The 25,094-nt window shown below is 38.4% G+C and overlaps 2 protein-coding genes across 3 annotated transcripts in view; one reads left to right on the top strand and one right to left on the bottom strand.

Annotated features, from left to right (window-relative positions):
• Positions 1-25,094, top strand: part of Pde12 (phosphodiesterase 12) — an 86,186-nt gene that overhangs the window by 2,954 nt on the left and 58,138 nt on the right. Inside the window, exon 3 of one of the 2 annotated variants that reach the window (XM_036198945.1) lies at positions 451-1,405. The exons of the other annotated variant lie outside the window; for it this stretch is intronic. Coding sequence (XP_036054838.1) covers positions 451-893 — 443 coding nt within the window. The 3' untranslated portion in view covers positions 894-1,405. Of the gene's footprint in view, positions 1-450; positions 1,406-25,094 lie in introns of those variants that run through there. 2 annotated transcript variants of the gene reach the window in all.
• Positions 7,704-24,929, bottom strand: Arf4 (ADP ribosylation factor 4). The gene is made up of 6 exons (XM_036198948.1): positions 24,563-24,929; positions 17,550-17,630; positions 17,149-17,258; positions 11,827-11,898; positions 11,127-11,252; positions 7,704-8,646 (listed from the first exon to the last, which is right to left on the bottom strand). The coding sequence occupies exons 1-6, from the start codon at positions 24,627-24,629 to the stop codon at positions 8,560-8,562; spliced, it is 543 nt and encodes a 180-aa protein (XP_036054841.1). The 5' UTR covers positions 24,630-24,929; the 3' UTR covers positions 7,704-8,559.

Below are 25,094 nucleotides of genomic sequence, written 5' to 3'. Positions count from 1 at the left end.
TGAAATATGTTGGCCCAGAACTTGAAATCCTCCTGCCTCAGCCTCTTCAGAGCTTAGATTCCTGATGTGTACCCTCACCCCAACCCTATACAAACATTTACCTAGAATTTGACTCCGATGCTATAGGTGAAGCTAAAAAAAAGCTAAAGCTGCTTTTACAAAAATGTCTTGGGCCCAGATGGTAAAGGTGCCTCCATTAAACCTGATGGCCTAAGTTCAATCCCAGGGACCTGCATGGTGAAAAGAGAACCAATTCAATGTGAATTGTCCTCTGATCTCCACACAGACACCAAGACACATCCCACCTGTCACACACTGAATGTAAAAATGTGTATGTGTGCACATACATATACATGTCGAATGTTACTTAGGGACCATCATTTGTGAGGGGTCCCCCTCTCTTTAGGGAGGGCTTTAAAAAGTACTTACATTAATTTCATTTGTTTGTAGGTGGATACATTCGTCTCATTCAAATGGCAGTAGCTTTGGTTCACATTAGACATGTTTCATGTGACCTGTATCCTGGCATACCAGTTATATTTTGTGGAGACTTTAATAGTACACCATCAACAGGAATGTATCATTTTGTCATCAATGGCAGCATTACAGAGGATCATGAAGACTGGGCTTCCAATGGGGAAGAGGAAAGATGCAATATGTCTTTCACACACCTTTTCAAACTGAAAAGTGCTTGTGGTGAACCTGCTTACACAAATTATGTTGGTGGCTTTCACGGATGTCTAGATTACATTTTCATTGACTTAAATGCGTTAGAGGTTGAACAGGTGATACCGTTACCTAGTCATGAAGAAGTTACCACCCACCAGGCCTTACCTAGTGTTTCTCATCCTTCTGATCACATAGCACTGGTATGTGATTTAAAATGGAAATAGATTTTGCTTCATTGAGTCCGAAAAGGAAGCTAGTTACTTTTCAGAAAATTTAATATGAATCAGAGCTTATATAAAAAATCTTCAAAGAGGATATCTAGTCACTAAACTTTATTATGGTCATTCCCTATTAGTTATGTCCCAGATGGCTTTGTTACAGAGCCAATTCATGTTTGTATCATATAATACCCTTTTCCTCCTTATAATTTCCTACATGTGAAGGAAAACATATTTATGATTAGCCAAGAAAAAAAATTGAATTATTGTGTACATTTTATAAGTTTTTTTAATCTGGTAATTAAGATTTTTAAGAACTATCTCATAGTTTTTCTTTCATAACACATTTTACATTGAATTATGTTCATATAATTGGGGAGGAGGGGACATGCAGGTAAAAGACCGAAAGACTTCAGAGAGACATGGAGTAAATTAGTCTAGTCTGTCACTACCTCAATTTGGTTAGAATTTATTATCATTTTAGAGCTTTAACAAAAGATTAAAATATTCCATTTTTTATAGCGTCTTCATTTTTCTGTTAGTATTTTCTTTCTTATTTCTAGCATTTTGTGTTTTAGTGTACAAAGGATGGCACAAATGTGCATAATCTGTGTTCTCATTCGAACTTCAGCCCATTTTAATAGGTGCAAGCATAATGGACTTCAAAGGGAGCAGCAACAGAACTTGATCCCTTGTCTTCACTCTTGTGACAAATATATGTAAACACACAGGGTACTTGACCATATGATATGAAATTACAGCAGTTATTCTATGAGAAACTTCTGATGGGAGCTTCAAATTGTACATGAACCATTGAGCATTTCTATGCTGGAAGTGTTTTCAAAATTGTGGTTTTTCTAAGTAGGAAAAGGGAGCCAGGCATGGTGCTTTATAGTTGTGATCCTAGCGCTCAGGAGTCTGAGGTAGGGCTGCTTTGAGTTCAATAGCAGTCTGGGCTACACAGTTCAAGGCCAGTTTGGGCTACATAAATGGAAAAAAGGGGGACAATGGGCTTTTGCCAGTATCTGAAACAAACTTTTTATAGACTTAAGGATTATAGTTTGAGTAACAGAAGAGTGCCACATAATTTATATATAAAAGGAAATTTAAAAGTGAAGCCAAACATTTTAAGAGGAGAAATTACAAGTTGTATTGATTAGTATTTAGTTTAGATAACTAAGTTTTACTAAATTTGTTGTCACTGTACCTTACTGGTAATGAATGCTTTAGCTATTGCTTTTTGATGTTCAGGATTCACACTATAGCATAGCTCATATTTCTGCAGTTAATTTCTGGCTTAGATAGTAAAGGCTTGTCACCTCAAAAAAGGTTTAATTTCCCAGTCTTGAAGCCTTTATATCAAAATTTTTAATTTCTAACCCAATACCATAAAGAACTTTCTTCTTTTGAAAATGTCTTTTCCTCCATATTCTTCTAATGTTTGTGTTTTCATATTCTATCAGATACCCTTAAGTTAGTAAGTCTGAGAATATAAATATTTCACCTGCACTGCATTGAACCTTATTCAAATTATTTAAAGGGAAATAATCATTAAGGTGGCAGTTTCTTGGGATCTTGTTTAAAAAAAGAAAAGTAGCTCATGAAAAATTGCTATCAAATTGTGCCTTCCTAAATATGGTAGTGGGTTATTTTGTGTTTCTTTTCCTGAGGATCAAATTCAGGGCCACTGAGTTACATTCCCACCTATATATACATGCTATTTTTTGAGAGCATTTCAATGGCAGTTTATATAGTCAGAACTAGTTCTTTTGCAAAATATTTTTTCAAGATTATTTCTGTGTTGCTGGGGATTGAACCCAGAATCCTGAGCATGCTAAACATGTGTAGTATGGCCAAACTAGAGTAGCAACACTTTTTTAAATTTGGGCTTGTTTTGCTTTCAAATATGCATGTTCACAAACTTTAACACTAACTCTTAAGGAGTTGACAGTAATTACTCAGCAAGAAGTCAACATTTTGAAAGAAGACTTTAATGTGAGATTTCATACCCACACAAAAAAAATGCATTGAGATACTATATTTAATCCCATGGTGGGCTTGAATTGTAGTCAGAGAAACTAGGATTTACCAAACATCCCAAGTCCTTAAATTTTGTATTTGTGGATTAAATGATATAATCAGATTATACAGCTATCTCAGGATAGTCAGATAATGAAGTATCAAAGTCCAATCTTGAGCATACAGGTGTGAGGATGACTGGAGTACAAGGGCAGGGAACACTACAAAGATTCTATAAATACCACACCAAGATCTGTTTGTACTTGCAGGTCAATACAAGTTAGTCAGAAGTGTAAGCTATCTTTGTTGAGTTTTTCTATTAAATTTGGAATTTTAAATTCATTTAATTTTAATATGAGAAGTCTAGCAACTTTGGGGTAAACCACATTTTATGTCACAAGTTCTTGCTGAAGGAAAAGTGAATATTTTAGAGCAGGTTCTTCTGTTAAAATCAACTCTTATACAGTTGTCCCCATAATGAACAGCAACAGTTTGTAATTCATTTGTAAGCCCATTTCTGGCTACAGTATTCTGGCTTTATTCACTTGGTTGTTTTTCAGGTTCAGCTGTGTTACAGTATGTACCAATACTTCATCTTTTTTTATAGCCGAGTATTTTCTACTGCCTGGATAATACATCTTGCTTATCTGACCATGTGCATTGTTTCTTTTTGCTGTTGTGACTAGTACTATGGATATTTGTGCTCAAGTCTTCTGTTACACTTTTTTTTTTTTTTTTTTTTTTTTTCAGTGCGAGGGAATCAAATCCTAGACTGGTGTATGTTAGGTAAATATTCTACCACTGAGCTACAACCCAGAGCATCTGTTTTCAGTTCTTTTGAGTATATACTTCAGAGTCAGTTGCTGGGTCATAATTCTCTTTAGCTTTCTGGAACACTGCCAGGCATTCTCACCATGGCTACACTCTTATATATACTCTCTCATTGTTGTATGGACATTCAATTTTCCCTCCATCCTCTCAAACTTATTCTACCACTTTTCCCCAACCCACCAAGACAGCCTTTCTCTGTTCTGGAACTCCCTTTGTAGCCCAGGCTGGCCTCGAACTTAGAGATCCGCCTGCCTCTGTCTCCCAGTGCTGGGATTACAGGTGTGCGCCACGTCACTGGGCTTTTACTCCCATTTTTAAATGGTTATCCTAGTTCACATGAAGCGATACTCTAATGACGCATTTCTAACTTTTGAATTGAAGTTGTTGCAGTCATAAACATGCTTTATTCTAAAGTTTACCAAACCTATTTTCTAGAGCCTACCTTCAGCAACTGCTACTTCTTTTTTATGGGTTTGTGCTAAGTGGAAAAGGTCTTACTGCTTCCTTTGAAGAAAACTAAGTATCACAAGTCCAAAATACCACAACCTTGAATGTAAACAAAAAATTATGGTAAAACCCCAAAATGTTCACAACAAAAGGCTATTATTTTTACACTTAGCAATTTGAGAGAACTTACTTTTAAATAGGACCACTTTAAATCCAGATTAGATAGCATGAATGTATAAATACTAATTACTGAGAAATAAGATAAATATAATTGAGTATAATAAATTATGTGTAATCATAAAAAGTTCAAGCTATTATAGATTTTTTTAAATCCCTAAATTCAAAGTAACTTTTAAACTGTAAGCCAATAAATTAAGCTGACATTTACCTTGTTAAATAAGGGGTAGAGAACTATTACTTGGCCACCTTTAGTATAGATGCTAAAATTTATATAAAAATTATAATTTCAAACATTAAGCTTAACCTGTTGAGTTGGCTGGTACCAGCCTCTATATAACTATTAATGAGTGACATCTGAAAAATAAACCTGAGCCTGAAGAGACCACTCAGTGGTTAAGAGTGCTCACTCTTCCAGAGAACCTGGGGTTTGTTTCCCAGCATCCACATGGTGGCTCACAACCTCCTGAAACTCCAGTTCCATGAATCCAGTATCTAATGCTGGCATCTCTGGCCACCAGGCATGCACCTGGGTACAAAGACACATGGCAGGCAAAACCCCCCCCCCCCCAATTTTTTTAATGCCATCAATAAAAACCACTAAATCTATCAGTTCAGCTGGCTTAATGCCACTTTCATCTGCCAGTCGGAATCATTCTGATAGGAACCTCTGTTGATTTGTCAAAACCCAAGTTCTGTAATGTTTCGTTTTTTTTCAAGACAAGGTTTCTCTGTGTAGCCCTGGCTGTCCTGGAACTCACTCTGTAGATTAGGCTGGCCTCATACTGCCTGCCTTGGCCTCTGGAGTGCTGGGATTAAAGGCTTGAACCACCACCACCAAGCTTAAACTCTTTTTTATTAAGAGCTATTAGTATTTGAGTGTCATCCTGACAAAGTCGCACACTAACAGAAACCCTGTGTTATCTCCATGAAATGTCTGCTTTGGACTTTCATAAATGCTAAGAAATATATTCTTTTGTGATTGTCTTCTTTCACTTAGGCTGTTTAGGTCCTCCCATATTGTAGCATCAATACTGAGCTTTTTTAAAATGTATTTTTCCATTGTTAGGTTATACTACATGGGTATTTGTACTGCTTCCACAAATAACGTTGCTATAAACATTTGTGCAAAGTTTTGTGTGGGTGCTTTCATTTCTCTTGAGTATTCCTCTTCCACAGGAGAATTGTTGGTCACGTGGGAAATCTTTAGCTTTTGGGAAACTGCTACAGTATTACTGAAAGCAGGGACACAATCCCTACCAGAAATCCACGGGGGCTCTAACGTCCGCACGCCCTCAACACTTAGGACTAGTTGTATTCTAGTATGAAGTGGTACTGGTTTTGCTTTTGAATTCACATTCCTCTAGGGAACGTCTTCCCTATGGACTCCTAAAACAGCTGTATCAATTTTGTGTGTGGGGGGTGGGTGCACATACTTATGATCAAATTGAAGTGATAAACTAATAATAAGCACATGGATTAACAAAATAGAACTATAATAAAACTACTTAAACTCTTAATTCTTTTGAAAATTTCTGGGTTTTGTTTTTGGAACAAGGTCGAACACAAGAACTGAAATTGTGGAAAGCTAAAGTATAGACAGCGAAAACTACCATGCATCCCTATTTGAATGGATTTATGCCTGGACAAAACAGAAACAAGCAAACAACAAAAAAAAACAGTGTAACTAAAGCCAGAACAGTTCTTAAGAGTTAGTCCTTAAGTGCCCTTTAAAGCTTTATTGGCCTGCCGGGCGGTGGCGGTGCACACCTTTAATCCCAGCACTCGGGAGGCAGAGCCAGGGCCAGGCGGATCTCTGTGAGTTCGAGGCCAGCCTGGTCTACAGAGAGAGATCCAGGAAAGGTGCAAAGCTACACAGAGAAACCCTGTCTCAAAAGAAAACAAACAAACAAACAAAACCCTTCATTGGTCAAGTAGAAACTGCGGACGAGACAGAAGGACCCAGTTCCACCTCTTTCACTGTGACAGTGACGTACCACTTGCACAATGGCTTCGCTTATTTTTTGATCTGAATCTTGGTATTGCTGTCCACTGAATCCAATTTTGGCACCTAAACATAGTTTATAACTTGTAACTGGAAATAACTTTATTGTTATTTACTAATATATATTTGCCTAAATGTAACATAAAACTAAAAAAGAACCTTTAAAATGGCATAGTTTAAAAAATTACTATGGTGCTAACTTACAATTCCTACCCCTGAACTTACACAAGTTTCATATTTTCTACTTTATACACCATAAGAAACACATACTGTACAGTATTTTAGTTTTCTCTGGCAAGAAATAAGACCTCTCTTATTTGGAAAGAAGGAAGTATTTACCTGCTGGGCTAAGGAAGTTCCAATCCTATTAAATGAAGCAAACTAATGAACATACTTATCCCAATAACCTATTTCAGATTATTTATAAACTGCTTAGCTTCAATTTATTTTGCTAAATCCTGTATTTATCGATAATTTAAAAATACACATTTTACAAGCATGTAGAAATAGATTTTTGAAGCCAGGCATAGTGGCACACACCTTTAATCCCAGCACTGGGGAGCAGAGGCAGGTGGATCTCTGTGAGTATGAGACCAGGCTGGCCTACAAAGCAAGTTCCAGAACAGGCAGGATTGTTACAGACAAACCTGTCTCAAAACATCAAAAATTTTAATCCATGAGTTTATATAAACCTTTAGGGGCTATTAAGAAGTCATAAATTTTTTTTAGAACTTTATAATACACGAGGCATTAAAATATAGACAAAAATCAATTCTAACTAGTATAGTTATAGCATGTACCAATGTTGTTGCCTTAACAAGTCACATTCAGCTTTGTGTTGACATTGTGTAAGTTATAAAGTGCTTGTAGCCTATTCTCTGGCACACTTAGCAACCTAATTTTAGCTGCCAAATGTATACATACCTACTTGTTACTTTTTTGAGAAAGGTCTCACGTTTCCCAGTCTGGCCTCAAACTCACTAAGTAAACAATGGCAATTTCTGATATGCCTGCCACCTCCATAGTACTGAGGATCAAACTCAGGGCTCTGCATACAAGGCAAGCACTCCACCATCTGAGCTTGATCACTAATCTTTTCATTCCCTGCTTCTGGAGTTCATGTTCTGACAACTTTTTACTCTTCTTGATCTGTTGTTTGAACTTTATAGCTTTAAATGGTATTCTACTAGAAAAAGTAAGTGGTTAAGTTTACTGCCAACCATTAGTAAACTCACTGGGATTCATATACTAGCCATATCATGTAAAATATGTAAATCAACTTCACTATATAAGGAGATCAGTTTCAAATATTGCAAAGACTCAAAAGAACAGAGTCATATTTTTTATCATTTTATTAGGAATAATTTCAAATGGGTTATGAAGAAAATGTAGTCACTGAATTTGATGAGTTTTCAAAAAATTCTTAAGATATGTTCATCAATAAACAGTAAAGTATCAGCAAAACTATCATATACTGGGCAAAGAGTCAGGCTGATTCCAAAAGCAACATGCAACATAAAAAAAGGTAACAATATAAAGGAAAACAATCTGCTGAGTATTAAAAATTATCTCAATATGAACTCTTTGCAACCAGCACAGAATTAGCTATCAAATTCAAACCATATTGACGAGGTAAGTTTGGCTGATGGAAGCCAGGAGTCAATAATGTGAGGGTGGTGGTTGGTGGGGATCCTCAGTAAGAAAACTGAAGAGTGTTTTGGAGCACATCCTTGGCTGGTACAAGCAGTATTAGAAAAATTTTTTTGGCAAGGGGTAGAAATAAATACAAATGGAATGCTACATTTTTCAATCAGCAGACTGTCTTGGGAATGATAAAGGTGTCAGTAAAGTATCAACATTGATAACATTATTGGTGTGGGCTCAAAAAACACTCAAAACATATTTGTTTAAAGTGTCACATATGTCCAGGCATTTAGGCTTAAGGGAAGTATAATAGTGGATACTTATTTTCTTTTTCCCAAGGATAATTTCTCTGACACCCAAGCATATTGCTAAGTAGCAACATTGTGCTTGGTAAACAATAATTGGCAACAAAATAAGTTTTAAATGCTGTAATATTCTGCCCAAACCTGTCTCAGATATCCTTTAATAACCAAGATGCAAACTAATTTTGTTGTAACAAGTCTAGACCAATTCTATCAAACATGTCCTTGGTTAGATATCCAGGTTCATTTAACGTTTTGAAAGTTCATTTGACAGCCAATCGAGTCCCTCATACAGACCAGTTCCTTGTGTAGCACAAGTGGCTTGAACATACCACTGTGAAGAAAGGACAAGAAAATACTTGATTAACAACATGATACATATTGCTATTTTTAAACAGAAAATATTAATCCCTCCCCATAAATGCCTAAGGGCACTACTGAGTAATTACAAGCATACAAAAATGGAAACTATAAAATCACAGTAATAAACACTAAGGAAATAAGTGATCTACTTGCATCCCACAAACTTGAATTTAATGCTCAGTAACTACAGGGGTCACTCAAAAGAATCAGGAATTTGCTCACCTGATCCATTTAAAAAGTACATCTATTATTATTCAATGGATTTACTAGGCTAGCTTCCCACCACAAAATCTGAAGAGTAATGAGAAAATCTCTAACAGATTATCTCCCTGGTCCTTAAGACCCTCTCCTATGTGCAGATTTTTTAGACTTTGCTTTTTGTAGTGCTAGTAGAGATCACACCCAAGGCCTCCTATGTGCTAGGTGAGTCCTCTGCCATTAAGCCCCAGTCTAAAAGGGGAAGTATCTGAAAGAGTTTTGTTGATAAGTTTTTTTTTTTAAAGATTTGTTTATTTATTATGTATAGAGTGTTCTGTTGCATATATCCCTGCAGGCCAGAAGAGGGAGCCAGATCTCATTACAGATGGTTGTGAGCCACCATGTGGTTGCTTGTTGATAAGAACTTTAACTTTTCATGTAATTTTACTGTTTTAAAAAATAATTGTAGGGCTGGAGAGATGGTTCAGAGGTTAAGAACACTGCCTGTTCTTCCAGAGGTCCTGAGTTCTTTTACTGTTTTAAAAAATAATTGTAGGGCTGGAGAGATGGTTCAGAGGTTAAGAACACTGCCTGTTCTTCCAGAGGTCCTGAGTTCAATTCCCAGCAACCATATGGTAGCTCACAACCATCTACAATGAGACTTGGCTCCCTCTTCTGGCCTGCAGACATACATGCAAACAGAACACTCTATACATAATAAATTTAAAAATAAAATTGTAACATCTTTGATCTCATATATTCTAAAAAGTTTCACTTTTTAAACAGTAAAGATTTTTAATTGGTTGTATGAAATAAAAGAGACCATGTTTCAAAAACCCCCCCCACACACACAAAACTTGAAACACCTAGAAATAATTCACATTTAATGTATAACTTACTCATTTTTAACTGACTAGACTTATTCCACCTTCCAAGACCAAAACATATCTTAATGTTGCAAAGCCATTGTAGGTTTACCATGTTGCCAATTATCTGAATATCAAATACCCTAGTAACCCAGAAGAGAGGGGAAGGGCATAATTTCCTATCTCCACAGTATGAAAAAACTTCTATCTCTTACAATGTATCTTTTTAAAATTCTAATGGGACATCACAACAGTCTACACACTAAACAAACAGTATCTGCCTTGTTGAGAAGTTAATGCAAAGCTGCTGTAGAGTATGGGACACTATTGTTTTTTGACTGTATCTTTTGTTTTTTGAAGACATGGTCTCATGTCTGTGATACAATTTCTATGTTTATGTTGGATTTTGCCAATATATCAGTAACTGATAGGTTATTTAATAGTAAGCACAGTATTTCTTATAAATTTGTATTCAAAAGAATGTGTCAGTTGAGGTTCTTCCCTAAGGTTCTGAAGTTAATAAACAAAGAGCATTAAATGATAGGATTTAAGATACAGCTGCTAAATCCTGTGCCTTTTATAAACAGCACCAAATGTAGGGCTTGGTATGACTGTACATGCCTGCAATCCTGGTGATTGGGAAAGAAAAGCAGGAGAATGTCCCTAAGTTCAAGGCCAGCATAGGAAAAAAAAAAAAACAAAACAAAAACCAACAAGCCAAGTATAAAATCCTTGCTCAACTACAGATCTACAGATGCTAAGTAGTAGGTAGGGTGATTGCCCTAACATGTGAAAGAAATACTCTGGGTTCAAACCCCAACACCACAAGAAATAGTAAAAATAAAACATTTGTATTTAAAAAAACAAAATAAAATAAAATAAAACAAAAAACCTGGAGAACTATTTCAATGATACAAAATTAAGAATGTAATCTCTACAAATTCAACTCTTAGTACTGTTAATCTATCAATACAGAAGATAAAGTCAATAAAATTAAATAAATAGAAAAGTGAGAAACTATCAATATTTTTAAAAACAAAATTTAATGCAATATTTGTAGTATTGAAATAAAGCCTGAAAGGGCTTGTTTTTAGTATGTTATGCATTTTCTATAAACCATATTACCATATTTCTAGAAATGTCCTATCTGTCCAAAGGAAATAATTATTACACATTTAAACTGGGAAGGCATGGTGGCACAGGCAGAGGCAGGCAGATCTCTGTGAGTTTGATTGAGGCCAGCCTGGTCTACAGAGTGAGTTCCAGTTAGATCCTATCTCCAAATAATAGTATCAATAACAATAACAATACTAAAAAGCAGCTAAGTATTAGCCTAATCACCCTACTTCCACCAACAAGGAGATTCATGTCACCATCAAACACTTACTGTTCTGTTACGGAGAGACTGGAGACCTAACTTATCTGTCATCTCACTGATGGCCATAGCATTTGGCAAATCCTGTTTGTTTGCAAACAGCAGCAGCACTGCATCCTGCAGTTCATCTTCTAGAAGCTGCAGATAAAGGGTAAACCATTACTAGCTACCTTCTAAAATCAAACCGACTACTCACAAATCTTAATATACATTTTATTCAACATTAAACAAGCTATTAGACACCAATTAAATTTCTCTACGTAAATTTCAAGCACTCTTATAAATCTCATCCTTCAGTTTGAGCAAATAATGATTGGCCTTTAAGAAGGTGGTTCTCAATCTTCATGCTGCGACCCTTTAATACAGTTCCTCTTGTTGCAGTGATCCACAACCATAAAATTATTTTGCTACTTCTGTAACTATAATTTTGCTACCATTATGAGTTGTAATGTAAATATCTGTTTATGATGGTCTTAGGTGACCCTTGTGAAGGGGGGGGCATTTGACCCCCAAGATGGGGTCTCGACCCAAAGGTTTAGAGCTGGTGAACTACATAAATAAATCAATAGGCTATAAAGGGCTTTTCTGTGCATTCTTAAGAACTTGGAAATAATATAGTTTCCCAAGTTTACTTCTACCTCTAAAATGTGTGACCACGGACAATACCACAAAAACACATCCAGAAAATGATCAACTTAAAATACATACTTACCATTTTCTGCAACACAGCTGCTCCTTCCTGAATTCTTTCTCGATCATTGCTATCTACCACAAAAATAAGACCCTAGGGAAAATTTTTTTCAATAAGTTATAACAGTTAAACTTAAGGGCAACACTAAATATAAAATATACAAGGCAAAACAGTATGGAGAATTAGACACATGGTAGAAAATGTCCTTGCATCCTGGCTAGGTTTACGCCAAGAAGCTAGAGTCATCTGATAGGAGGAAACCTCAAGTGAGAAAATGCCTCCAGAAGAGCCGGAGGACATTTCCTTCCTTTCTTCCTTCCTCTCTCCTCTCTCCTCTTCCCTCCCTCCTTTCTTTCTTTCCTTTTTCCAGACTTATTCATGTGCATGTGTGGGTGACGTATGTGCACATGAATGTAAGTGCCTACAGAGGTCAGAGACGTGAGGAGTTGTAAGCCACCTGATGTGGGTGCTGGGAACTGAACTCAGGTCCTCAGGAAGAGCCATCTCTGCAGCCCCTGTAGTATATTTTCTTAATTACTGATGTGGGAAGGGGAGGGACCAGCCCATGGTAGGTAGTGGTACCCCTGGACAGGTGGTTCTGGGTTGCTTTGATGTTTCATCATAGCAGTAGTAATCCTAACTAAGACAGAGTGTTTAAAAATAGGTTTTTGGGGTTTTTTGTTGTTGTTGTTGTTTTGTTTTGTTTTGTTTTTCGAGACAAGGTTTCCCTGTGCAGCTTTGTGCCTTTCCTGGATCTTGCTCTGTAGACCAGGCTGGCCTCGAACTCACAGAGATCCACCTGGCTCTGCCTCCTGAGTGCTGGGATTACAGGCATACGCCACCACCGCCCAGCCTAAAAATAGTTTTATAAAGTCTCTAATACAGGGGCTAGCAAGACAACGCAGCAGGTAAAGGCACATGATGACCTGAGTTTGGTCCCCAGAACCCACATGGTGAAAAAAGAGGAGACTCATTCCCACAATGCAAGTCTAAGTGGCATACCCTCCGCCCCACAACACACACCAGAAAATAAATAAAATAAAATGTGACTTTAAAATTACAAAGAATTTCTGTCCTGGTTAATTTTATGTCATCTTGATGCAAGCTAGTCATCTGAGAAGAGCAACCTCAGTTGAGAAAACGCCTCCATAAGATCTGGCTGTAGACAAGCCTGTAGGGCACTTTTCTTTAATTAGTGACTGATGTAGGAGGCCCGAGCCCATTGTGGGTAGTGCTATCCCTAGGCTGGTGGTCTTGGGTTTTGTAAGAAAGGCTGAGCAAGCCATGAAGAGTAAGCCTGTAAACAATGATCTTCCATGGTCGAGTTCAAGGCTCATCTATTGAAAACTGATTTAAGCACCATGTAATTTTAACCTACCATTCTTTAAATCCAAAACAAACCCCAAACTTTACTAACCAATGACTACTTTTCTCAATGCTAAGAGAAACAAATGTCACCCCATTTCTCTTCCCTATCATATTTAAATACAGTAACATGCAAGTAGCAAGAGTTATAGGTCTGGTGGTGTCCCACACAGGGTAGGGATGCTTGTCTGACAAGCAAGAAGCCCTGGGTTTGAGCTCTTACACTGAATAAACCTGGGTGTGGTGTTGCACTCCACTGTGATTCCAATATTCAGGAAACAGAAGCAGGAAATGACAAGTTTCAAGGGACTATCAGCTATACTTTGGTTTTGAGGGTGGCATGGGATATGTGAGACCCAGTCTCAAAAATAAACAAAACAAACAAACAGAGGCTAAATAGTGAAGACAAAAGGAAAAAATGAAGGCTCCTCAAAAACTTATGACCTATGTGGATTTATGTATGCAGTAAAAGGCATGTGCAAAGTATAAAAAGAAGAGATGACACACTTCAATAGTTTTTTTGTTTTAAATAAAGAAAGTAGAACTGAGAATTGCATAATGGTACTAGCATGTTCTTTTCAGGTGTATGAAATAACTTCCTGATCGTTTAATCATCTTTCATTAGTAAGAAGAGGACTGTATAAATACAATTTTTCTTTAAATTAATTATTATTTTTAATTTTTTCAGACTATAATTACATCATTTCTCCTTTCCCTTTTTCTCCCTCCAGCTCCTCCCATTCACCCCCCCCCCCGCCCCAGCCTCTTGCTCTTTTTCAAATTCACGGCCTCTTTTGCTTTGTTGTTAATGTATGCATCCCTAAATACATTAATACAAGTTGCTCAGTCAATAGTTTTTTAAATACTTCATCATAGAAATAAAAAAGTCTTGCTCCAAAATGTTGCTTGCTCCAACTGGAAGAAACAAGCCCTAAGCAAATATCTCATGAAAAACTCAAGGTTTGCATGGTCAAATAAGAAATTTGTAACAAAAAAAGCAACAGAAAGAAATTTAAAGTTATTCACAAATACAATTCTATACAACAAAAGTAGCAATGGGGAACAACTGAATGGACTTTTCTGAAAATTTCCATATGACACAGCATGAAATTCTCAGCTAAGAAAATGATAGTAAATTGCATCTCTGTTAAAAGTTTATACCTTATATTATACTTAAGTGCTTGGTTAAATATTCTTTCTAAAACCCTGACCCCAAAAGAACTTTTTAATTAGTTTATTTTATTTTTTAATGAGTATGTGTGTGCGCGCCTGAGTGTTAATGTGCGGGCAGAGGTGTCAGAAGAGAGGATCAGATCCCCCTGAAACTGGAGTTACAGATGGTTTAAAGCACCATTTGGGTGCTAGAAAACAAAACTAGGTCTTTTGTGAGAGCAACACGCACTGCTAAGCCATCTTCCCAGCCCCAATCTCATTTTCTTAACATTTCATTTTCATTTTCTAAATGTAAATAATGTCATCTGTTCCAAAGTAACATTAGTAGGAAGGAGATTTTAAGAATAAGTTCTAAGTTAGACCTTTCCTGTAATAGCCTAGGATCAACAGTATGGAAAAGCTCAACTTCTCAAATTAAATCCATCTGTTCGAAGAAAAGATGACTTAAAAAGCCAAATTCGGTGCAGCAGAGTTGGTTCTGTGGTTATGATCACTTCCTGTTCGGATAAAGGACCCAGGTTCAGTTCCCAGCACCCACATGGCAGCTCACAACCATCCTTAACTCCAGTTTCCAGGAATCTAACAACTTCTTCTGGCTCTGTAGGCACCAGGCGTGTATGTGGTACACATACATACATGTTGGCAAACAAACAAATACATACAAAATAAAAATCAGCCCTTTTAAAAAAAGCCAAATGAATTATTTACAAAAGCAAAATAATTGAACTTATCTAATGATGGGAGAGGAATTTTCCACAATAAACAATTTCATTGAAGTGTTAGGAGTCAGAAGTGGTTAGGAATGCTAGAAATGCAAGCTAGAAGAACTCAGCTGTAATTACACCAGGCCACACAGGACTTTCCCTAGCAGGCAAGAACTCCCTAGGATGAAGAATGCTCTGGTCTTTAATTCTAAGGTCATCCAAGGAGGCCAGGATAGAGCTAATCTCAAATTCATGATTCATGTCTTACAAAGCATTCGAAACAAATATAAGGATAAGACTATTATTATAAGGTTTAAAATCAGCAAGATTTACATCATGCCTAATTTTACTTCAGATACACATGGGAGTTTATTGTGTTAGCTTCTACTTCCACAAAGAAGTTTTTTTAAAGCCTGTACTTCTGCAAAATCTGTTTTTTACCCAAAGTCATGTGAATTAACATACTTGTTTTTTAGTAAAAAAATTATGCCACATAATTATTTTTATATTCATACACTTGAACTACCTAGGACAGGACTGTTCCAGCCACTCAGCAAGGGTGTTTACTGCTGCCAGGCAACAGTACGCCTCAATGGAGAGTAAGCACAACACTGCAAATCTTAAAATCAAAAAATTCTCAACTTTGGTAGTAAAACAAAAACCTGATGTATAAGTCCTCATTATGGTAGAAAAGACAGGTTAACAAAAAAAAAGGTCATCAATCTTTGCTTTTTAAAGATAGGTTCTTCCTATGGAGCCTTAGCTGGCCTGGAACTTGCTATGCAGGAACAGGCTGGACTGAATTTACAGCCATCCTGCTTTCCAAGTTCAATTACAGGTTCCAATTACGGGTATGTGCCACTGCTGTCCAGCTATAATTCAATCTTGAAGTCACTTCTAAGTTTCTGTTTCCTCACATTTGGAAACCTCAGCATAGGGCCTGGCGGTGGTGGAACACACCTTTAATTCCAGCACTAGGGAGGCAGAGCCAGGCGGATCTCTGTGAGTTTACAGAGTATTAAGTTCCAGGACAGCCAGAGCTACATGAGAAACCCTGTCTCAAAAAAACAAACAAACCAAAGAAAAGAAACCCCAGCATAATGGTGCATGGCTGCAATCTTAGCACTCAGAAGAGAGGGAGAGAGAACACAAGAACAGGAGAACTACAAGTGTTGTTCTTACCAGGAAATGAGTGTGCAAGAGTGCAAGCATTTGTAGTTGTCACAACTTGACTTGGAAGGTACAGTAGCTATTAGCATTTAGTAGGTAGACACAAAGGATGCTGTTAAACATCCTACAGTACAAGAAAGGCCTCTCCACAGTTCAAAAATGTCAGTAGAGCTGCTATCATAATAACACAAACTAGCCAAATCAATATCACAAAAGAACTTGCTAGAAGTATTAAATAAATCTAAGAAGCTTGTCCACAGGATCAATCTGTACTTTCAACAGATACCCAGGTGACTCACACATACACTAAAGTGCTAGAACACTAAGACTGCTTGGCTTACATGTTCAAGATTCTGACCTATGATTGGACTTGTGAAATTTTCAAGACTCCCTAAAAAGTGCAGCCAAATTTGACAACTAATCTATATAATATAAAAATCTCCGCCGGGCGGTGGTGGCGCACACCTGTAATCCCAGCACTCGGGAGGCAGAGGCAGGTGGATCTCTGTGAGTTCGAGGCCAGCCTGGTCTACAAAGCGAGTTCCAGGCCAGCCTCCAAAGCTACAGAGAAACCCTGTCTGGAAAAACAAAACAAAACAAATCTCCTACAAGTTAACAAAGCATACTGAACTAGATCAAGTTCTACCACTGTCTTAGGTCCACTGTGATATATAACTCAAAATTAAGGTTAAGAATCAAAGGAACTACTGATAAAATACTTAATTCATTCTTAAGAACTCATTTACTCCTATCCACAATCTCACTGGAGTAGCTACCTTTAACTCTTCTACACTATGTAACTGAACTTGGAAGGCATGACTGAGAGTATACTAAAGAATGAAATGGGTGATAAGAATGTAAACAAGATAACATTCAACATAACATTCAGAATATGAAATCTATAAATTTACAAATATATGGCATATCTCACTTGGGTATTCTGGAAGTAATGCCTCCAGAGAGGCCTAATTTTATCTTGACCACCGACATCCCATACTGTGAAACAAATGTTCTTATACTCCACTGTTTCCACATTAAAACCTGTAAGGAAAAACAAAAACAAAAACAAAAAAACAAAATGTTCACTGTCCATAATTAAGTACCAAGAAATAAACCCTTTTAATGTAGAATTTTCTTAGAATAGCTGCCCCCCGCCCCCCGCCAAGCTGAGGACCGAACCTGGGGCCTTGTGCTTGCTAGGCAAGCGCTCTACCACTGAGCTAAATCCCCAACCCTAGAATAGCTTTTTAAGTCTTACCAATATCAACTCTAAGAGTAACAAAAACAAAATTTAATTTTTCACTGTATATAGTTATCTATAAATTCTCTTACCAATGGTGGGAATGGTGGTGACTATCTCGCCTAATTTCAGTTTATACAGAATTGTCGTCTTGCCAGCAGCATCCAATCCAACTAGAAGACACCATAGATTTAAAATCTGAATTAAATATACATAAGCAATTCAACAATAATTAGTTTCAGAGTAAAAGTTAAGCGTTTGCTACACAAATGAGTTAAAATGTAATTTTTCATTTTCTCATTTCTATCCCCACCCCATCAACACCTTCCTAATCTTTGCCCTTTCCCTTTTAGACCTATAGACACAGAAAAATAGGAACTGGCAGGCTTGAGTTCTAATCTCTGGGCACTGTGTCACCAGCTAGGTGAGTGCCTTTGTTGGAGATAGGGTCTCTTATGTATCCCAGGATGGCCTCAAACTCATTATCTGCCTCTATCTCCCCGAACACTAGTGCTAGGATTATAGGTAAGCTGTGCCTGTTAGAAATGGAGAAGCCAGTATAGTACACCACCTAAGCCACATCTCCAGACCAAAAATTAATCCTTTGCTTAATATTTACACAGTGTATTTTGAATAAATGCTCTTCATGCTGGAGAGGTGACTTAGTGGTTTAGAGCAAGTACTAGTTTGGTTCTTGGTATGTCTCATAAATGCCTTTCACTTCAGCTAAGGGATCCGATGCTCTTTTCTGGCCTGCACAGGCAGTACACTCATGTGCACATACCCGCACACTGACACAAACAACTAAAAATTAAAAGTGAAATCTTTCTTTTAAAAAGTTCTTCTCATGTGGCTGGAGAGATGGCTCAGAGGTTAAGAGCACTGACTGCTCTTTCAGAGGTCCTGAGCTCACAACCATCTGTAATGAGACCTGGTGCCCTCTTCTGGCCTGCAGTCAAACATGCTGCATACATAATAAATAAATAAATCTTAAAAAAAAAAAAAGTTCTTAGTGCTAAGGGGTGGGGGCAGGGGAGGACGATGGGACTACACACACTGATGGACATATATAGCTATGTCCTAGTCTCCTGATAGGACTAATTTTGACTAAATCTATATCAATATCAAATATGCACAAATAAGATTCAAATTCTTGATTTGTGTTTTGAAAATGGTCCTATCATATTGTTCTCCAATTCTTCATTTTAATCTTTTGTTGTTGTTGTTGTTCTCTAAAACGGGGTCTTATGTAGCCCAGACCTCAAACTCACATTGTACCAAAGCTGGCCTCAACATCCTGATGCTTCTGCCACTGCCTCTCAAGTGCTAGAATTACGGGCATGTGCTATCACATATGGCTAAATGTTAATTCATGAGATACAGGTAAGTAGAAGGGACTATGCTTGTTTATGGGACAAAGTCTATATTAGAAGGTATTATTATATAAGCCTCTTTATTATAGTAATAGTGAGGAACAAATTAAATGCTTTTAAGTATGACTCTCAAAACCTATATATTGTCGATTAAAGCTCTCATAAATCAAAGATCAATATCAAATAACTTCATTGAATGTACTTTGTTTTTAAGAACATCTCATTTAGCTGCCTTCACTTATTTTATTCCAGAATTTAAAAACAAAATCAACAGAGCATTAGTTTAGGCAAAAATACCTACTTACTATTTAAATCAAAGCGCAGCTTAAGACATGAAAACAGTGCTAGCAGGTTTTAGCCTCACCCGTCAGGTTATAGTCCTATGCACTGCAGTGTGACTTTTTAGTTGGTCCAAAAGAAATGAAAAGCTACAGGAGTTGAGTTGGACTTCAACCTATAGAACAACCAACCTTTTCAACCCATATCCTGAGACAGTAGCATCTTTCTGACGCACTGCAAAAGGAAGAAAGTCAGCACTCCTCTTGACAGCAATAAAAAAGGCCCCTAGGCCGGGACAACATGAACGTGGTTTGTACTCCACCCATTTTTAGGAATCTACCTTGGAGAAAGGGAAGGTGAGGAGGGGTGTTGGGAGTGGGAGAAGGGTGGGAACCAAGTATTCGTTCATTTCCTTATTCCTATGCTCTCTAGCTGAACCCTGACTCTCACTTGTTGACACTGGGTACCAGCTTTTTCTTTCCAAAGGACTATGGCATATATTAGTGACTAGTCTGCTCTCACTTATAGACCCAAGAAAGGTTAACTGTTCCACAAAGTATCTTGTTTTCCAATGTAAAATAGTATCAACAAGATGAGTAAATCTGAGGGTGGCAGCTCAAGGGCAGAGCAAGTCTAAGGCTCTAGATTTGGGGAAAAGGAGCAAAAACAAAAACAAAACAAACAAAAAACCCAACCAGATTTTAGTGTAAGACCTCTTTGGGTGATTGTGATCAAATTTTATTAACATCAAATTTTACCTTTGGGCCAGGTGGGGTGTTATGCCTTTAATCCCAACACTTGGGAGGCAGAGGCAGGTGTAGCTGTGAGTTTGAGTCTACACACAAACTTGTTCACAATTGTGCACAATGACATTATTTATGAGAACTAAAAGTAACTATAAATAACTGATAAATGGATAAACAAACTGAAGTTTCCACACAAGGGAATTACCATCTGGCCACAAAACATAGACGACTACTGCATGTTACACCAATGATGCAGACAACTATATGACAAGTGAAAAGGCCACATGTTACTACTTCATTAGCTGAGATGCCCCCAACAGTAAAACCTATAGAAACAAAGAATATTAGTGGTTGCCATGATGCTAAAGAAAACACAGCAGTGACTGGTAAGTTACGGGATTCCAATGCCATTACAATGAATGACGAGGTGTTGGAGAAGCAGGAAAGATGGAGGGTTAGAAGTGGCTTTTTGTTTGTTTTTTAATTAATATTTTTAAAATTTTCTTTTGGGAGGATGCTACAGAGGTGAGGTATGGAGGGACTGGGAAATGAATGGGATTGGGATTCGTATGTAAAATTCCCAGAGTCAATAAATATTATGTTAAAAACAAGCAGTCATGGAAATATTCTACAATTTGACAATGTTACACAACTTTGTAAACACAACAACTATACTTTAGGGGTGGCACATTTTTCATTACAGTTCATTTAATTAGTGTGTGAGTTTCTATGTGCAGTGTGTGGCTGCATGCATGAATGCACAGTGCCTGGGGAGTCACTTCTGCCCTGCCACCATTCCCTCCAGGAGACTGAAGTCCAGTGGTCAGGCCTGACAGCAAGTGCCTTTATCTGCTGAGACATCTTCAAGATTCACAGCAGCGTATGCTTTTGAACATATACCTCTATTTACAAAAATCAGAAAAACAAAATAGTTGGTCAGTGGTGTAAACTCAGAATATGGGAAATGGGACAAAAAAATCAGGAATTCCAACCCAGCCTAGGCTATATGTGACCTTGTGTCACAAAACACCCACCAACGTAAGAAAGTTAATCCTGATGACAGAGCTCTCAAATAGTATTTATATACTGTGAACTTACTTTTAAGATTTTAAGACTACGATAGCTTAATAGTCTATCTAGTTCCTCAGAGGTTTGACCATTTAAACTGAAATTGGAACTACCAATTACAGAAAAATAAGGTTAGGTTTTGGTAAAATTAATGTTTGGATTTTCTACCCAACATAGTTGAGGAGTATTTTCCCTTTTATCAATGAGTTAATTAGCAACAAACTATCAAAGGCTAGTAATTATGTTTACAAAAAATGGTGTAAGAAAATGCTTGTAATATATTAAGTAAAAAGGAACAACACAAAACAATTTTAAAGGAATAAATCCTTCTAAACTGTGGAGAATAAATATGACAAGCAGGAGCTGAAGAGATGGCTCAGTGGTAAGCATTGACTGTTCTTCCAGAGGACTTGAGCTCAATTCCCAGCACTCATATCAGGCAGTATACAACTGCCTGTTATCTCCAGTGCCAGATCTCTCTCATTCATTCATTCATTCTCTCTCACACACACACACACACACATACAAACGATTTAAAAAATAATCAGAACCCAGAATTGACCTTAATAAACAGATTTATAAAATGTTTTTTGAGGAAAAAAAAATGAAACATCATTCTAAGCTTAAAGCCTCACTTATTAGTATATTTTTATTTCTTATAGTGTAATTTTTAAAATTGGCAAATAGAGGATCCTTCCTGGTACTCAGGAGATACATTAGAAGTTCAAGGTCATCCTTAGTTACATAGGAAGTAGGTCAGCCTGCGCTATATGAGATCCTTTCTCATAAAACCTGGCTAGATGGCTCAGTGGTTAAAGATACTACATCCTCAGAAGACTTTTTCCCAAGTTAAAAGAATATAGGTTAAGATTAGTAACTCCTCTACCAAATACATTAGTAATTTCAGAAATAAAATTTACATACTGATTTACCAAATGCACACCTTATCATAGACCTCAAAGATATGGACCTGTCTTACACTTCAGAGCTACTGCTTTCTAACTCTGGTTACCTGAGTAATCTAAGGTAGAAACTAATTGTCCTTCAACTTAAATTTAGTATTATTCAAATGAGTACATTTCCTTTTTAAATAACTAGTTCATCATTTCTGTTGATCATGACTCTAGGAGATTTTTTAATTCAATATATTGTATTGACTATTTGTTCGTGTTTGAAACATAGTCTTTCTGGCCTCAAATTTGAGATTGTCTTGTTTCAGCCTCCTTGGTGCTCTGATTACAGGCACACAACATCACGCTAACCCAGGCTTGGCTTATTTTTTTAAATTATGGTTAACTATTAGACATATCTTCCAACATCTTCTCTAATTTTGGGAGAGCAGCTAGTACGGAAATTACATTTTCATCTTCACAGTAGTTGGGTAATCCAGACACATTAGCTAACTACTACTGTCTCTTTATATGCTTTTAAACAGTAATCTAGGAGGACTACAGATGTAGCTCAGTGATTGTATTATGTGCTCAAAAGAATAAACAGACTATGAAAAGCTTTTGACTCAAGGAGGCATATAATCCAATAAAGAAAATATGAGCCCATTAATGAGAGAAAGGGGTTAAAAAAAATCATTCAGGGCTAGGGTTAGGGTAGAGTATGTAGACTACATGCACAAGGCCTTGAGTTCCAGTCTCAAAACCACACCACAAAGCAAATACACACACAGGAGCACATGTGCACATTTGTACATACAATCATCCATTCACTGATATTCCCAATACTTGAATGGGTAAGACACCATAAAAGTGATTATTGATTACAAGGTTAGTCACTCATAAAGCCACAAAGAAACAACAAACCCCAAAACTCTTAGGAATTACCAAACTTCCAAACCACTATGCTCCCGGTTCATACATATACCCTGACACTTATACTTCCTCTAATGAGTTATCATACAAGTTGACTTTATGAATAGAGTGCTTTTAGCCAAGGAAAACTCCAGGTGTGGTGGCACACACCTTTATCCCCAGCCCTTGGGAAGCAGAGGAGGTGGATCACTGTGAGTTTAAGGCCAGCCTGGTCTATATAGTGAGTTTCAGGGCAGCCAGAACTATGTAGAGAGACCCTGTATCATAGAACAAAAACAGCAAAGAGAAAGCGAATCTGAGTGATCATATACTTGACATAAAGAGTAATCCCAACCCATGACTTCTATCCCTTTCATCATCACAGGTTAAAAGATCCTCTACTTCCGTTTTCTTCCAATCATTACTTGGGATGGATGGGAAAGTTTCTCAAACGTGGTGAAGTGCTTAAAACATCATTTTACCCTTCTCAGCCATCGCTTCGGCCAGGCCAAGACTGTAACAAAGAAACCCAGAATCCATCCACAATAAATTCTTTCTTCTTCAGGAACACAATCTTGTACTCGTTAATCTCTAAGACACTCATTTATCTCAGTCCAAAGTCCTTCCTTTGACTTCAGATCCTTTTCCACACTGCCAATTTCCAACCACGTAAGGCTTAAAGAACACACCGGCCCTCCTAAAATAACTGTCCTCTTCATAAAGGGGAGCTGAGGAACTGTGAAAGAAAACATTTTCCCCCAACTTTGTGAATGAGTCACGAACAATGGTTTTCTGGATTGTAAAGAAGCTGAACAATAGGCAACTTGTCCCCCCATACTCTGAAACACTACAGAAACTGAAGCACTTCTTGGTAGGGGGTGCTCAATACGCTCCCTTTCTCCTCACACTCAACAAGTGTCAAAGGATACTATTCAGGTCCTTGGAACTCAGCTGTGAGGTATCCAGGAGAGAACTCTCACTTCATCCTAGTGAATGGCCTCAGTGGGCAATAAAACCTGCCACTGAGAAGCAGTTTTTAAACAAACTATTTTTTAATAGCTTACCCCGAACTCAAGAGTCATGTTCAGTTCAGGTGCTTTAGAACTATCCAATTGAAAAACTTTTTCGTTTCTAAAGTGGACTTTTAAATTTTATTATTATCTAGGCAAGATAGATAAAATTAGTTAGAAAGAGCAAAGATAGTAAACCAAACAGGTTTAGTGTTTTAGGTTTAGAGCTGAAAGACGGTCATAAATTATGTTTTCACAGAATAAGCTTCATAACCATGAGAAAATAAAGTCGAATCCAGATCAAGGCAAAGTTTAGTAAAATGAGCTCAGAGGACTCTGGGCTTTTTGCTCAAACCTTGGGTGTTCCTTCGCCCCAGTGGGCCTGGTCACTTCCTGCCCTAGGCGGCTCCTGGCTGGGCTCACATACCAATGGTGTGTGCACAGGGCGTACACGACCAGGAAAGGGGGAGGAGGAGGGCTGGAGTCGCCCAGCCTCACTCTCCTGGCCGCTGCCCACAGCCAGAAAAGTGAGGCGGAAGATTGCACCCTTAGGACGGCCTCGTCACGGTGAACTACGCCTGGAGCTCGGCTCACTCTTCTCAGGCTCTCAATTAGATCGGGGAGAGAAGGCAGGCAAAGCCGAGAGCGAGGGGATCTGGCCCAAGTCTCCGGCTCAGCCTCTGTGGGAGACAGACCACTCACCCCTCGCCCCCATTGTTCCCCCGAAGCAGTCTTCTTGTCCGCCCTCCCCCACCTCGGCGGGGAAGGCTGGCCCGAGGCCCCGGGGCAAACACCTGGCCCTCCCCGGCTCCTGGCCCCTCACTCACCCATCAAAATGCGCATCTGCTTCTTGCCGAAGAGGCGAGAGAAGAGAGAGGAGATGGTGAGGCCCATGGTGGTGGTGGCTCTTGCGACGGTCAAAAGAGGGGGTCTGGTGCGTCCTCGGGCCTTCTGGGTTCCGGCTCACGGCCAACCGGGCGGAAGAGAAAAGGCTGAAGACCTGTCTCGCTGGCCGGCGGGACACGACGTAGCGGGACCGGGAGCTGCTCGGCGACTGGTGCGGTGGCTCCGGCGCGGCGTTAAGTGTTCTGCTGTGCCACGTCACACGGCGGCCGCGGAGGCTCTGGCGGCGGCCCGCCCGCTCCAACGCGGACAGAATCGCGTCACCGCGGCCCCACCCCCCTACGTTGCAGACGCCGCCCGTACCACAGCGCCTGCGCGCACAGGGCCTGAGCCGGATTCACCGACGTGCGACCCCCCGGAGGTGGGGCCCGGCGAGGACGGTTCGCACATGCGCACGGAGGGACAGGCAGGCTCCCAGGATTCCTTGTTCCATCGCTTCCAATGGGGTTCGAAGTG

The sequence above is a fragment of the Onychomys torridus genome, chromosome 9 (assembly GCF_903995425.1).
Source record: "Onychomys torridus chromosome 9, mOncTor1.1, whole genome shotgun sequence".
Classification (NCBI taxonomy): Eukaryota; Metazoa; Chordata; class Mammalia; order Rodentia; family Cricetidae; genus Onychomys; species Onychomys torridus.
The sequence above is the reverse complement of the archived record's forward strand: the minus strand, read 5'-3'. Positions and strand labels throughout refer to the sequence as shown.